The sequence below is a fragment of the Temnothorax americanus genome, unplaced genomic scaffold (genome assembly GCF_048541705.1).
Source record: "Temnothorax americanus isolate GAGA-0224 unplaced genomic scaffold, ASM4854170v1 Scaffold11, whole genome shotgun sequence".
In the NCBI taxonomy this organism is placed as follows: Eukaryota; Metazoa; Arthropoda; class Insecta; order Hymenoptera; family Formicidae; genus Temnothorax; species Temnothorax americanus.
The window spans coordinates 997,105-1,014,019 of record NW_027509242.1 but is presented as its reverse complement, the minus strand read 5'-3'; the positions used below and the strand labels follow the sequence as shown (position 1 = coordinate 1,014,019).

Sequence of the window (16,915 nt, the reverse complement as noted above, 5' to 3'; positions counted from 1 at the left end):
ACGACAAGATTCGCTTCCGCGCGGAAGAACGCGCCGGAAGGCGGCGTGAGTTCTGTGACCCTCGCATGAAGGTGCGCGTCTTGATTTTTTTCCAGTGTATTCGAGATTACTCTACGGCAGGCCAGGCATAAAACCGCAGGGATTTTCGTTTCTGTGAGTAAGGAATCGCGGAGACGCGGTTGATACCATCATCCAGGAACCCGCATATGCTTCTAATCCGCGGGAAGGGGGAGAGGCGCGTGCACGTTTATTTCTTCGCACCACTAACCACATCTCGCTCTCTCTCTCTCTCTCTCTCTCTCTCTGTCTTCTTCTGCTCCGTTTACTTTCGATCTCCGTGGAAAATATTGCTTCGTTCACGGACGGAACAAGTTGAGATTCGAAGATCCGTGGAGAGGAATTCGCGAAATCGAGGAAGGAATTCTCGGAATCCCCGAGAGAAAGATTCGTACGATCCGAAGATTCCCAGGATCCCAGAGTCCAACGTTACGGATGACGATTCGTCCCACGTTTTTCTGCGAGGCCATTACACAAGCCGAAGAATCGGCAAGTAACGCGAAGTAAACGACCCGAGTCTCGAGTCAACGGGCGATTATCGTCCCGTTCGCGCGTAAGTTTCTCCGCGACTTTTTTTTTTTTTTTGCGACGGTCACGCTCGTTTTTGTCGGAGGGAATAACGTAATGAAAAAACGTCGCGTCGATTAAGGGGAGCCTGCCCGCACCTGCGGAGGCACCTCTCTCGGAGGTACCTACCTCGCGGTGGCCGTTTCGCGCTAACGGTAGGTAAGCGGAGAATTCGCGCGCGAGAGCCGAACGACGCGGGCTCAAGAAAGGTCGGATTCCATACGTTTACGGCGCACCGCGAGAGGCATGGCACCGGCCGCGATGCAAACGCGCGATCGCCTGCCCGTCGCTCCGTACGGTAAATCAAAAACGCTTCGAGTCGTCAGGTTGTCGCACCGAAGGTTTTTTGCGATATCTTACCGAATGACGCGAAAAAAACAAAATTCCTCGAGATCAAGGTAAAAACAGTACGCTTCGGTAATCGTCTCGTCCAGGGTGAAATCTTTCGATCCTCTTTATTTACATAAAGAGCTTTGACTTGCGGAAATTAATGGAGAGATGGATTTTCTACGTCAATATAATAGAGTAATAGAGTCAATCGATTTGAAGAGGACGAAACGAGACAGTCCCCATAATTATGTACCTATTTTACATTAGGTTTGGATGATGTCGTTATATATTTCACGCTATCTTAAGTTTTTACGCATCCGTATCTCTGGACCCCTTTCCCTCGAATCCTGGGACCTCTTCGAATTGTTAGAATTATTCTTCTTTATTCGGCGTTCCCGCCGCGACGTTACCGCGCGATGTGCAAGATAATGTAATCCGCAATGCTCTCTACGACAAATCGGGCCAGTGCCATTTATTGTCCTACATTTGGAGATCGTAGCACACCGGTCACCTTTCACCATCTATATGCGATGCATTTCGAATAAAATTCCTCGGGCGCTCGACCTACGATACACGCGGTTTTCGAAGTCGGTAGGCTTGGACGATGCCGGGTGTCTGTTACTTCAAGAAATCATTCACGTGCGAAGGAAGCTAAGCACAGATAATCGCCCTCAACATTTTTGTATTAAAAATTAGCTAATTTAAATATACATTTATGCTATATATAATATATAAAAGTATATATATAAAAAATATATAAAATTTAAAAAAAATGTATGTATATATATATATATATTTAAATGTATATATATATTTTTCACATTTTATATATTAATTTTACATATATATAAAACACATATATACGTAACGGTATTCATGATATTCATTTTGCGAGAGATTGAATGTTCGGTGAGTCATTGCTATCACGTTCCGCGCTTGTGGGTCAATACCCATCTCCGTTCGATCTGTGTCGAATTTTCGAGGAGAGCGACGCTCGAGAGACTCGGGTCTTTAAAATCCGCGTCCTATTTTCCGAATTTAGCGTTCACGTCCCTTATGGATTTTTATCTTGCCATGATATACCGAACGTCTGTTTTCTATTTTAAATATTTCTTTTTGCCCGATTTTCTTTTTAAACATTCTTACGCAGATCCCTTTAGTGCCGCAAAGGATTTCGAGTACCGAGCAAAAGTTTTATTTTTTTTTTTCTCGGAGGCTTCGCTAATGTCTCCTCTTCAGGACACTCTGTATGTAACGCAATACTGCGTCAGGCGTATCTAATATGGGGACGCGAGTTCGTGACCCGCAAGATTGAGAACCGGTGCCGTAACGCGAAAGGTAATCATGGATGATGTACCTCGACCGGTGTCTCTGGTTAAATCGCACATTTTCTCCTTTCGACCGAGAAAATAGGCTTTTTACGTATCGATCAGCGCGGAACTTTTCCCAGACTTACATGTTACTTCTGGTGGCGGTACTTTGTCTCTACTCCTTGGTACTACCTTGACTGCATATCCCTCTGCTGACTGTACTTTCTTTTCTCTTAATGATTTTCGCTCCGTTCGATACCATCGAACGAGGATTCTTCGCGTCGTTGGTCGACCGCGAAATGAAATATTAATGAATGTGAATGGAAAGGCAGGTGCAATCTGGATGAGGACTGTTACGCCGCGCGCATAGTTTAACGTTTAACTCCTTCCGTGTCGTCGGCGACGATATGCGGGCGTGTAACAACGTGTTAACGGAAAAGCTCTCGCCTATACTAATTTACACGGGTATTACCTATCTTGGTCTCTTCGACTTTAAACGTGCTCTCTTCTAAACGGCTTTAACAATTAGCGTAAGCGCACGAACGCGTATTTACAGACTCCTCGTACTTTTGCTAATGCATATTTTCATGCGAACAGCGTTCGGTGCCGGGACAAGGTTGGCGGATCTATATGGGGCAATGCGTGTCTCGTAAGGCGGGCGCCGTCGTCGCAGCATCCGGTCATCACAACTCGCCCTCGTACCGTATCATGGACAAGGCCCAGAAACGGGTAAGCTTCACTGTCTCTATATCTGCGCGATATCGTCATAGTAGAGCTTCAAATGATAAAAGCGTCGACTGTACCGTCGATGGACGTTGAACTTCAAGGTCCGCGTTCATCGAGTCGACGTCGAGCGTGTCCCTGATGGCTGTTGCCGTTATTGCATTTACGCGATATATCCACGAGGGATCGCGTATCTATGTATGTATGTATGTCTGTGTATGTGCACTAATGCCAAGTATCGCGTGTATATAGGTATACTCGGATGTACGCGCGGCGTGTAGCGGAAAATCCAGCTGATTGCGCGGGCGACTAAGCTGAAGGCCACGTTGAGGTTCAACGCCCTTTCTCAAACGCGATTCCACCCGCACCGGGATCGCGCCTCACCCGCGAATAGATCATTCGCGCGTGTCTGCCGTGTCCGCGTGTCGCCAAACGCCTCGTGCGACGATCGTTCTGTTCCTTTCTGTAAAAATGAAGCTCGGCGACGCGCGACCGAGTATCGCGTTGAATAATTCTTGCTACCTTTCCGCATCCACAATGTCCATTTCCATCAATGCAGATTAATTTTAATCTCGGTTTAACTTACTTTTGTCTTTTTTTTCCAATTCTTTATACAACTAGAAAGTAAGTTAAATTGAGATTAAAGTTAATCGGCATTGGAAGAAACGGACGTAAGAGCGCCAATTTTATTCAGCGCGATCGAAATGTTCTCGAGCTTGGTTTCGACGATAGCAGATATTACATTTGTTATTATCGAATCTTCCTTCGGGCGATTATTCGCGATGTTGAAGTCTACACTTTCGATGTATACGATTTGCAGATAAGCAAGACCGCGTAATCGCTCGCACGCTCGAATGCCTCCACTAACAATTAATCTAAGAAAAGTTCGACTGTCGAACGTATCTCAATGTATCCTGTAAGTTATGCCGATCTCCACTTTCGCGGCACGCGTTAACTTTCTCATGCGCGAATCGCGACGAATTAATTATCGTGGAACGGACGTGACGTGATGAAACGAATCGCTTTAACAGTGATTACCGTTGCCTCGCCATCGTAGACTCGCTCTACCTTGTTCAGTGCTCGACGCACTGGCGTATAAATATAAATATTATAGTCTTGTAGGAAATATCTTCGCATATTCGAATTTATTGTTTGCGAAAGTGCGCGGTTTTAAAAATAATCTGTAAATGCCGAAGAGTCGACTCCGCGTCTCTTCGCGTCCCGACGAAATCAAGTTAATTAGCTCGAATTTTAGCATTCAACTCCTTAAAATTCTTTACGCACGCGGATTGTCCGTTGGCGTTCATTCATCGTCGCCGGCTTTCGTTCTCTTAACAGGACCCTCGTGTCCCTTGTGAGAACTTGAGCGCTCGTTCTGGAGATACGCCGCGCGATTCGCGCGGCCGATCTCGTTTCGGCCGACGACGACGTACATGTGCTTTCCATTGTTCATCGTCACGCGTCACGCGTGCCGGTGTTCCACGGCAGCCCCGCGCCGGAAACCGGTGCGGTGAGGCTGGAGGACGCCCCGCGGAGAGAACTCGGCGCGACTGGCGCGTGCACGGTTCAGGTGCGAAGAAGGAGAAATCGCGGAGAGAACTCTCCGTCTTTTCTCCCCATTGTTTTTTCTCCTCGCCTTGCCTCGCTTTCCCGCGCACGGTCGTGCCGATTCGCACGCGGCGTGATCACACGCCGGATCGAATGCCGCTTCTTTCCATTGTTTCCCCGATGTCCTCCCATTAGAGGCTGGCGTTTTTGACGGCAGATCTCCTCCGAGATGTCTACGTCCAGAACGGAAGCGCCTCTTTTTCTTCGGTGAAACGGTTTGCGCGCGAGAGTTTTGATGAACTACGCGGACGAGGAAGTTCGTTCGATTTATTTCGATCGCCTGGATTTTTGCGTCTGTCCACGAAGCCTCCTTTGTCCGTGGCGTTATCGCGACGCAAAGCGCAAAGGCCTCTCCCTTATCAGCAAAATCGATTACAAAGATCTTAGTTTGGAAAAAAAAGATGATAAAATGAAATTCGAGTTTACTAGGAAACCTTTATCATATCGATCCACTGATTGCATCTTTCTTTCGTCATAAGATAAGTAACTTTCATAGAAAAAAAACAATATAAGATAATCCAATGCTGAAATACGAGCAATAAAGAATGTTACCGTTAAATTATTCTATAATTTATCTCAAATGTTAGACAAAACATTGTGGATGTTTCGACTGTACACTTTTTCAAAATAATTTAAACAAAGAAAATGCGTGAATTACAATTTAAACAGGTATGATATGAAGAGGATTACAAATTAACAGATCTAACGTAATATAAAAATGAATATTAGCTTCTATAGACTTAGCGTTACGTAATCAAATAGCCTGGCTTAAATCTTTGTTTCTTGATTCAGATTGACTCGTGCTAGATTAATGTGATTCTCGTAATTCTTCCCGATGAAGTCGTTAAAGCCGTTTGCGCGAACGAAATCGCTTCGCTTCGTCGGTTTCGCGTAATCGTCATCGTGCTGCGAACTCCTGCTGATAACGATGCGCCACGATCGACGCGCATTCTGACGCGTCGTTGAATCATCCAAGCCGTATACAGGGTGCGTCCCGAATGAGAGCGATCGGTGACAGGGACGCTCTTCTTCACGGGACGTGAAATCGATTCGGTCTTCAACCCTGCCGGGAAGAGCGCGGGGATGGATCGCGAGAGATCGTTTCTGGACGCTTAGATTCAACCTGGTCCGAGTCAGGGTGCGCCTGACTGACGAAAACGGACAGCCCCTTCGAGATTCGAGCCGAATGGATTGAACACATCTCGAGGAACACCCTGTATACCCGGGTGAAAGCCGCGGGACGTGGGCGCAAAATCAGCCCCTGGCTGCGTCGTATGCACGTCGGCGTCGCGACGCCGGCGCAGACGGCCGGATCGATCCCCGCGTTCGCTCTTCAAGTCTCGCACGACGAGGCCGAAGTCGCGAAGGAGCGAGCGAGACGAAGGAAGAGCGAGGTACGCGGGGGTGACGACGACGGAAGACGACGTCGGTGCGCTGTCACACGTTCCCTCACCGTCGTATGACATCCTTACGATGTGACGGACCACGAAGAGAGCTCTCTACCGTCCTCTTCGCGCGCCTCTTCCGACGAGAACGCGTTCCCCGGTTAAAAATATATATATTCGGGACATGGCGACGTGAAGCGACGGTGGGCGGCCGTCAATCCCCGTGAGAGATCGATCGACGACCGGCTGACATTGGCCCGAAAGCACCCGTCATGGAGTACCGGTGCGGCAGCAGGTGTGAGGACGACTCGTTGGAGAACGAGAAGGACACCGACGTTGCGGTAAGGGATGCCCGAGACAGAACCTCGTCCTTCCCTTTGGATCTCCTTCTTTTCACGGAGAAACTGCTCGAAGGTGCCGTGGCAGTGCGCGTGACAATCGGGTGGGGATTGTCGTTGATAACATCGGCCAGAGTGTCATTTATCAGGATCCTCTCGATTGCGTGTTTTTCTGTTATTTATCAAAGTCAGTTTCACGTTTCACGGTTTTATGGTATACCCGATTCCTGCTTCTGAAACTGAAAATGATTCTTGATATCGGTTAGCCAGAAAAGTTGATAGATACGATCGAAAAAGTTCTGTACACACCTTTAACGACTCGATTCGGATTTGTAATTTCATAATTTTACAGGCGTAGTTACACCCGACGATTTTATACATTCGTCATACTCCGGTGTACCACATGCGCGATCATCCGAACGACGTCCTCGCGGTCGATTTGCGGCTGTCGCGAAACTGTCTGCGTTGAACGCGGCGAGAGTTAGGGTTTCGAGCCTCTTCGCGAATAACGAGGCGCGAACGCGGTCCCAGATTTGTCGCCGGTTGCCGGCCGCGGTTACGCTATTTCTGGAGTTCAAACGGGGTTGCGGGCGCTGTACGATGGTTCTCGGACGGCTTCCTCAGTAGTCGTCTCCGATCATGGACAATGCGGTGCTCGCGTGCACATTGCTCCGGAGAATCTTATCCGCGGCGGGATGCGCTATCTGCACCGCGCCGTTATATAATTCGCACGCGAATATCGATTAATATTGTTGCAGCCGGGAACCATGCAGAAGGTTCGTCGAACAAGCCCCGAACCGAAACCCTACGAGCGTGTGATGTCGACGCGCACTTGGCAGCTTAATACTATAAAGTAGATACTCGAAAGAAACGGAATATGGATCAAGAGTAAAAGGATAAAAGGGAAATTGTGATCAGATGGTCGAGATGTATAATATATAATCGGTTGAAAGCGAAGTTCACAATCTAGTCGAAATTCAATTAGACGGGATATCGATCTTCTTCTAGCGAAGACCCATGATGACCCTTCTTCGTAATAAACGGAACGATTTTTTGCATTCCTAATAAGCGATACGTATCGAAAGAAATAAAAGATCTCTGAGATAAGAATGATGTGTATGTGTGTGCATCTAATTTGCTCCAATTTTATCTTCTACATTCTACAACGTCGCGTTTTGTCTTTTTCTCACGTTTACGTCATGTTTTGCATTCCTCGCTTTTTTTTACATGGACATCTTGTCTGATGGATCTCACTTTTCTAACAAAGAATCCTCGTTTCAGGGCGATCTACGGGGTTCTTCGAAACGCGGCACGTCGCATACGCGCGGCACCGCGATGTCCTTCGGCTTTCGGCGACGACCCGCCAGTGGGATTCCGATGCCGATAACGAACTATGCCGTCGGCACCACCAGCGAGAAGAGCCTGCTGCATCCACGATCAAAGTCGGCCGGCCCGGAGCAGGATCGCAGGCGGATGATGGACGACGATAACAGCAACGTGATTCATAATTCGTCATCCGGCCGGTCGACGCCACGGCTAGCACCGCCGAAGAAAGACTCGAGCGGGGTCGGCGTCAGGACGAACCGCTTCGGCTACCGACAACCGCAGGCGAGATTCACGAACAAGGTCGGCGACATTTGTAACAGCCACAACATCAGCCATTACAATCAGGAAAAGCTGCAGCAATATCCACAGCAACAGCAGCAGCAATCAGAGAACTACTTTGTCAAGCAGCAACAGCCGAACAGGGTCGTCGCGCACGTGCCGCAACATTTGTGCGGCACGACGGCGCCGGCGAAATCTCGCTTGTTGCAATCAAATAACGCGACTTACGGTAGCAATTCGATGGCGCAACACGCAGACGCGAACAGACGAGTATCAGGCATTCCGGAACCCATTAGCAGGTATACGCTACACACCAGTCATCTGCCGCTACCGCAGTACGCCGTGCGGGTGAACGACTCAAACTCCAAGATCGCCAAAACCGCAGCAAATCAAAGCAGAAAGATATCCACGTCGAAGGGCTCGTCCAGTTCGAAGGAGGGCTCGGTGACTGAGGACTCAGGTGTCAGCAGCCAGCCGACCGGACCGGAGGACAACGATAGGATCAGATCGATGGATTTCATGGACGACGGTTCCCTGAGGAGACGCGGTGTCGGCAGACCGAGAAATCTGCGTATGGTGGTAACTGGCAAGAGTTTTGACGTAAGAGATGTCCGTGACGACGACAGCACGGTTACGGAGATCTCGGTGATTCCGCTACCCAAATCTTTCGCCACCACTGCAGTCAATCTGAATACCGGTTTTGTGCGAGAGCGGGCCACGCAATACCAGCGAATCGTCAACAAGGACAATAGATACACCGATTCGACTGCGTCAATGTCCACCACGTCTTCGGAAGGCTACGACGAAGGTTGTCTGAGTGAGGAGAAGGTCTACAAGGATCGATCGCGCACGGAGAAGGTCCCGTCCATCAAATCAGACTTCAGTCCGCCCAGCTCGGACGATCCCGAGTACGGTCACGGCGAGGCCATGGCGGACGAGTACTCGTTAAGCTCCAGCGACGAGTACCAGCGTTCCAACTCCATCGTCGCTCAGCACGCGCAGGCGATCACCGCTACCGCGAAGAGCGGTGCAACATCGAAGAATACTCTACGTTCGGTGTTACTTACCATCGAGGACCCGGCATTCGCTGCCGCCGCCGCTACCGCAACTACTTTGATAGACGACGAGACTTCGCCGGTCGACAGCCTGTTCGACAGTCCTACCGCCAGCATTACTCAATCGGATGGAAAGCCCTCGAAGAGAGACGAGGAACACGCGCACGAACGTTCAGATAACACCCTTGAGGACGACGGTCCAGGCACGCCGACGAATGCCTCCAACTCGCTCAGCTTGTCCGAGGGTAGAGAGTTCTTCGACGATGAGATCGCGGATCAGCCCGGACTGATCTTCGACGACAGTAACTCGAGGGCGAGAATCGAAACGCAGTCCGCTATGGGGGGTCAAGTAATAACCGAGAATAGCCACACTCTGATCGAGACAAGCTCTAAGATGAGTGAGTACAGATTTCAATGTTATTCTTGGAGTTCCTACCTCCAAGCATATATTGTATCGGATCTAAGTTACTATATTGAATTCTAAATTTAAATTCTTATTGAATTCTAATAATTACTGTCTTAATATACTTAAAAATTAATATATATCTTTTAATAGATACATTTGATTCAAATATTTCATCATTGACAGTATACGTGATTTGCATTACAGATGGTGTGCACATTAAAGGGGTAATAAACAGTCCTCATCACGGACAGCGTTTGCATCGAACGGGAAGCGTGGACACTTTATCGCCCTGCGAATCCATCGCCTCGGATGATTTAATGTTAGATTATGACGGCAGCGACGCGAGCTCCTACGAGGAACAGCAACGGTTAGCATTAACCAATATAATTTTTAATAGCCAGCTCGGCTGTAGAATTAAACGTTGCCATGAAACTATTTTATGTGGAACCAAATTATTATCATCTGTCTCCCTTTTTCTTTCAGATTAAATTCCAATCCCGCGTTGCACGAGCTCGATGACGCCACTATAATTTCCGAGTTGGAAGCTCAGGGCGAGGAAGTAATGAGGCAATGGAGTTCGTTGCTGAATACCGCGCATATGGAGGAGGCGAATTCCAATTCCGCCAACAATAATTCCGTCAACAGCGCGACCGGTAACAATAACAACCAGGCCGCCACCGAATCCGGGTGTGTATTCGCATTTTTCGCTACCCTTCATGCTTGCGTTGCTGTCGAAACGTAAAACTTCGTGATGCATGATGCTTCTTCGGGAATGATTAACGAAACGTTACCGTGATCAGGTTTACAACGCGTAACGTACTTGCAAATGATATGTAGATTATGTAAAGATGTTCCTCCCCTCCGATCGGGGTAAGGGAATACCTAATACTGCTTCCTCGTCGATGTTATTATATTTTATATACATAAAATTCGGTAAAGTACAATTATTTCATTTTCGTTTTTGTAGTGCTTTTTCGTTTTGTATTGCTTCTTAGATATTGCAATTGCAACATCGTTCTGCTCTTTTTATGTCATGAACGAATCTGTACATTAGTATATACCTGCATCAATCATTTTTATTTTCCTAGTTACGTAATATTAATTATAACTTTGAATGCACAATTTTCGTTAATTTTAACGCTTTTATAGCAAAGTTCTCAAATAGAGACTGTGATACAGTGCAGAAACTGTAGCTTTAATTAGAAACAGTAAGTGTAGGAAAATTGAAAGAGTACCTGGTGAATGCTGTAACATAGTTCACTAGTCGATAAAGTATGCATACTGTGCGAAGGAGGGAGACAAAGGATGTGTCACCCAACCATTAAATTGATGTATATCCGCTGTCTGTGTCTAGCGTAGCTATAAGCCACACTCTTAAACTTCGATCAGTATGACCTTTCGAATCTTTTGTATATCATTTCTTTCATGTACAAAAAATTCGGCAAAGGTGAATACTAAATGTTAAAATGTCATATGTTATGGGAAATGTGCAGGTGGGAGCATTTATATATTTTTAGTATTAATTAAAGCCGATGTTTTTTATCTCAGGGAAAATTGCGTCTTTTGCATTTTCTGAACTTTCAATATCTTGAAAAACTCGACAGTATCTCTTGGGTATCCGTGTTTTTTAATTTACTGCGCGCAATATTATAATATATCCCGGACTTTTTTCTTTTTACAATATGATTAATTTTCGCTTAGTTGAATAACAATTTAATAAGAGTCTTGGAGAGGAAGTGTCATACAATATATCCCTTTAATTGTTTTCATATCCTATACACACCACGTACCATTGTAGATATGATATATATGCAATTTTACAATTTTAATCCGCATTCTGAAACGATATTAAACTTTAACGAAGAATCGCAGAAATCATTAAGGACATCGCGCGGGGAGATTGCACGCGTTAAGCTCCGTCTGCTCTATCTCTTAATTGAGAGAAGCGATTTTCCGTATCGGAGCATGAAGTTATTTTAGAGGCAACATTTCGGATCGCCATATCACACGCAATAACGATCGCGAGACGCGTATAAGTTTCGAGCACGTCATGGCCACACGCGCATAACAGCCTACTCTCTTTCACATCGCCAACTCTTTTTTAGCTTTCTCAGCGAACGAGAAAAGAAGTGTGCACCTTGTGAAGTACATGTTAGACTTGCTCTCCATCGAATTCCCGTCCTGATCCCTGTCCTCGATCTCGTCCGATCCTAATCGACATTCTTGAAGCTTTCGTCAAGACGCGGCATCACGTACTCGTCTGTTTCGTCAGCCCGTTTTCGTTCTGCTCTTCATTAACGGTGATAACCATTAGCAGGCCTCAATGTGTGCGGTCGTATAGAGAGAAAACCAGATAGCATTAAATATTTCCTTCTGCAAATTGAACAATGCCGATATACGTAGGTCTATAGAGAAGAAATGTAGTCGTTTACAAGAGTACATTAATTCACTGCTAGTACGTGATATTTTCGAAAATGGAAAATTTTCCTCTTTATGAAAATATTACGAATTCTCGGTAATGTGTATCAGTCGGACTCTTGCGTATCCAATCGTGTTTTATTCCTCCCTATGAAGCTTTACGTACGAAACGTTATATATACGTCGTTCCTCTTTGCTTATATAAAGTAAACGAAACAAATAAACATACTCACACACACACACACATCCGCCACAGAAGACGCCACAATTCAGCGACAGTATTCTGTGTTCTAGCGCGCTAATAAAACGGGTGAAGCAATTGCAAATTCCCGATGAGGACTCCGCGGGTGGAGACTACTACCAGCTGACATACCCTAACTAGCGAGCGGGGTCCGCCGGTCCTCCTTTGAATGTCGACTAGGCAAAACCGATAACCGCACGCAGCCGATTACTGAGACACAGTAATAATAACACACGGACGCGGACTTAACGCGTGAATGGTCGCGTCTTGTTAAAAGAAAAAAAAATAAGAATAAAAGAAATTAAAATGAACTCGTCGCAAGGTTCTCGAGATGCTGGTGGTCGGAAGGTGTATGGGTTTCGCGAGACAAGACGAAATAATTCATCGCGGAGAGAGAATGAGGAGAAAACGATGTTTTACTTGCCACATAATGCTCGTGGCGCGACCATTCACGATTTAAAGACAGATATTGTCAAGATTGAGAGAGAAAAAGAAATGGATGATTGAGAGATAATCCGAGCGATGTTAACGATAACATGTGTGGTGTTGCAACTGGGAAATCTAGCGACTGGCTATGATACTGCGTCTGTGACTTTTGCTTAGGGTATGGCTAAATGAAAGAAAAGGGAGTGACATGGCGTGAAAAGTTGTTTTTTCAATATTTAGTGCGTTTCCAAGTTTATTCCAAAGTTAGAATAGTTCGATGAGTCTTTTTTTAAATTTTTAAAGGATAATCGCATCGCGATAATTGTTACTTAATGTACCTAAGTACATTTTCTTACGCGCAAGTCCTCTAGTCTAATAATTTTCTACAGTAACGTTAATACCTGTAGGTATATTTTTCTAATCTTTTAACAGACTTCGTGTAATTATCATTCGTTTTAAAAACTTGTGCTGTGTTACGTGTCCTTTTTGTTTCGAGAGAGGAGTATTAATTTCTCCCAAGAAGAAATATTAATATATACAAGTAATAACATAATCAGCTATCCCATCCCGCCCAATTTCTTAAGCCGAACATAGATGGGAAAAGATGCTACCTCAAAGGTTCTCCCGCGGAATCGATCGGTCTCGTTAATTTACTCCTTTTCTTTTTTCTTAAGAGAAGTATAGCTTAACGTGATTTCACGATACAAGGCATCAGGTAATTTTTTCGAGATTACAGCGCGTCCTTATTACAATCGCAAAGTATACAATTCTCTCAAGTATAATCGAGGTGTAGTCGAAGCGTAGTGCCGAACGGAGAGTAACCCGCCGACACGTGTAAACCGTTCGCCGTTTACAAAGTCGTCTCGCTGCGTCCCGGTTACAATGCTGCGAGGAGTCGCTTGAGTGCAAAGCGATCCTCCGTACGGAGGAGTTTGCGCGGCTCTTAGCGGTGTACCCGGCACTAAGCGAGCGCGTCTGGTGGCGTGGGTGATAGAGATTATTTTTCTAATTTCGTATTTTTCCAATAACGATGGTCGAGCAGGCCAAGTCCTTCCAAAATTGTCCTTCCAAAAATCGTCGGCGGTTCAACGCTGGTTCCGATGCCCAATCCCGAGTAGATGCATTCTAGTCCTCATTCTAGTCCTCCCAACGGCCGTCGTTTTTAAACGGTAACCATTGATACTATTTAATACGTATTACAGATACGTAGCGCAAAGGGTAGTCATTTTAACACCCGCTACCAAATAGCTATTAATTAATCGTATACTCGTGGCATTATAGAGAGCTTGTTAGGTGTATAATCGACTCAACGTTACCCTTCCCTCCTTCTTTTGCCTTCCTTCGAATTTACCGTGAAGGAGAGAACAATGCAACTTTAAGCTGATACGCGTTTAACAATTACGTGTGATAACATTGCATTCCGTTAGTTTAAATAAATAATTTGGAGCAATCAGTTTTACGATCGCTTGCGACTGTCAACGGTCTTCGATCTTTCGGTTTTGGATATCCGCCGTTACAGTAAAGATGCATGTTCTCTTCAGTCTCTCGTCCACGAAATGTGTTTCTTCCCTGCCCTACGCGGAAATACCGTTATCTCGTATCTTCGATTCCTAACATGAGCGAAATACGATCGTATACGATCGTGAATTCGATCCTTCTTTAAGCGGATTTCATTCCCTCCCCAGAAAATAAAGCAGACTGATGCGCTTATATAGATACTTGTCTCAACGGTACGCGCTTAAGTTCCACACTGGATTGTGGAACGGGGAAAAGAAATGGCAATGTACCGCGATTACCGACGCGCAACGATGACACGTATTAACGCAACGTACATACACTTATACTTAGCATAGTGCTTACGAGAAATATATTGCTACTATCTTGATGGGCTTTAAACGGCAGCTCGTTGAAGCGGCCTCCTCCCGCTTCTTCCTCGCGCAGAGAGTCCCTCCTCTCTTGCATTTGCCCTTTACCTTCTTTGGCTTGAACCTACGCTTGAACTCTTATATTTCCGAACTCCCCGTTGCGGCCAAAAAGAGATCGGCGCGAGCCGACACCGGCATTCTAGTATCCAACGTATCTCTAACGATATCCAGAAAGTCACTCTCCTCGGGCGAACTTATCGGTCCTTTCTAAAATTGAATTAGCGACATTGGCCGCCGTCGTGCCGAACTATATTTCCGTCTACGCTTATATTCGCGAGTATTTATATCCACAAGCGTGTACTCAAGTGTATCCGTAATTTGTAAGGATGGGCAACGCAAGGGAGAGAGAGAGAAAGAGAGGGAAAGAGAGAAAAGAGTGTGCGGTGTGGCGCCGACCAGTTCTAGAAGACGGAAATACGACGGCATTTAATCATGACTGTGTATCGTACTTTTGTCTTCCTCGTATACGTACTATTGTAAGCATATATATCGATCTCCTCCATTGCATTATTAAAACACACATTATTAAACACACTTTCTCTCGTGGGACTACTTGTTTTTTCTTTTTTTCATTTCATCTCCATCCGCGGTGCGGAAACGAGATTTAATAGGTATTTAGACCTGAAGACCACCCAGTTACGGAGATTGGATTTGGGTCAGTCGGAGGGTTGCTAACGTTAACTGGGAGCCAGTTTCTGCTGCGACCTTGGCTGTTGCATAAAAAAAAGAAAAGACCGCGGTTTAATTTGCTCAATCGTGTAAACCGGTTTCCCCGGGTATGACGGACTCGTACCCACGTGGACGACCGAATACAGCGGCGTCGGTGCTCGTTCAAGGTTGAAAGATGAACGGAACGTGGGGTTGGATCGATATTGGCGGATCAATTGCGTTTCCGCCTTCGTTTGTACGCAGAGAATCCAAAGGTAACCGCGGAAGTCGATCGGCGCGACATCGTCGAAGACGTCGAGGGCCGAGAGCCAAACGGTGCGATTTCCTCGTTAATCAGAGCGTTACCAGTTTAGCCGCGGGACGGTATTTTTCTGCTCCTCCTTCGTCGTTGGCGCGGATCTTCCAGTGCTTTTGAATTTTTTCTCGCGTTTATACGCTCTTAAAGAGAAGCGTTGCTCGACAATGGAAAAAAAGAAAGAATAGGCTCTAATAGGCCCCGCGAGATGATCCGATCTATTTCTTTGATTTTCTCCCTTCGTGTTCCGATGGAACAGTTCGTGTCTTGTAGAAGCGCCATACGACAACGATATAATTCCTTCTCGAAGAGACACAGGCGAGCATGTATATAGCAATTTTCATTTTCAAAGGTATTGCTCTCTCGGATAAGTCGCGCTCGCCGTAGCGTAAACGACTTACACGATGTAACTTCCTCGCGCGGTTCTACTGCGTAACGGTGAACTCTTTCGGTCTATTTACCAAAACCTCTCTCAGCGATAACTAACCGCGGTCGACGACGGTAAATAGCGCCGCCGATGATCCTCGATCGAGTCGTTTGCATATTCCAAGGCTGCTAAATAAATCGAGGAAAGTGCGAATAAATCTGTCCCTTTATATCGCCGCTTCCAAATGAATTAGCCAAATGAATTTACGGTAACGATAAACGTTCGCGTATAAAAAACGAACAATAGTACTGAAAACGTCTTGGAAGGCATTGCGAGATCGGCCCTTCGTTATCCGTGGCGTTTATCGCGGAACGTGAGCAGACGGCAAAGACTCAGCGGATGCTCGACGAAAGGGAAAGAGAGGAATTCCCCGAGGGTGCGAGGATTCCGGTAGACTGCTCGCGAGAGAACCGAGAAGCGCGCGGTGCTCACCGTCGGGAACGAAAAACCTTGCGGAGCCTCATAAATCCCAGCTTCTCGCCAACCGGAGCCAAGTCGGCGGAAAATCGTGCCAGGGGTCGAAGGGGCGAGAGAGTGGCGAGGAGGGTAGACGATGCGACGGCTGTAGACCGTGGTTTTAAGGGCCAAGGAACGGGCGGCTGCAGGAGTATCGATCGTTTACCTCGCCGAAGACGGGTTCTTATTTTCAGTCGGTTCATAAATTGCTTTCTCGACAAAAAGGTGGACTTTCTGGGATTCTGTTGAAACGAAACCGTGTTTTAACGAGCGGAAATATCTGTCGACGTTTTCTCGATATCGTATTTAGTTGATGACCGGGCACTTGAGTCACGAAATTTATTTGTATATTAAATCGATGTTGTCTGACCAGGTCATGTCGTATTATTTCTTAATTATATGTATATGTCATACGACAACATCGATTTAATTATACAAGTCAATTTTCTGTACATCGAAAAGCTATTTACTGCCTCAAGTGGAGCTAGTCATTGACCTAGCTAACATTAATTTTAGCAGATCACGGCTGTCCAATTAGGACTGACAGTTGATGGAATATTCATTGCGTCGCACCTAATTGAGTTGGACGAGAATAGCATGGATTTAATAATTTATTACTCCTTTATCGCGTTAATTTCTTTACGCTTCTCACAGTAAATCTATCTGTAGCAAAT

The 16,915-nt window shown here is 46.1% G+C and overlaps 1 protein-coding gene across 11 annotated transcripts in view; it reads left to right on the top strand.

Annotated features, from left to right (window-relative positions):
* Positions 1-16,915, top strand: part of LOC143907124 (uncharacterized) — a 63,910-nt gene that overhangs the window by 38,066 nt on the left and 8,929 nt on the right. For 9 of the 11 annotated variants that reach the window (XM_077423667.1, XM_077423659.1, XM_077423671.1 and 6 more), the window contains 4 exons: positions 2,862-2,993; positions 7,600-9,376; positions 9,589-9,751; positions 9,868-10,071. In XM_077423667.1, coding sequence (XP_077279793.1) covers positions 2,862-2,993; positions 7,600-9,376; positions 9,589-9,751; positions 9,868-10,071 — 2,276 coding nt within the window. Of the gene's footprint in view, positions 1-95; positions 154-2,861; positions 2,994-5,376; positions 6,322-7,599; positions 9,377-9,588; positions 9,752-9,867; positions 10,072-16,915 lie in introns of those variants that run through there. The other 2 variants (XM_077423684.1, XM_077423691.1) reach the window with 2 other exon arrangements.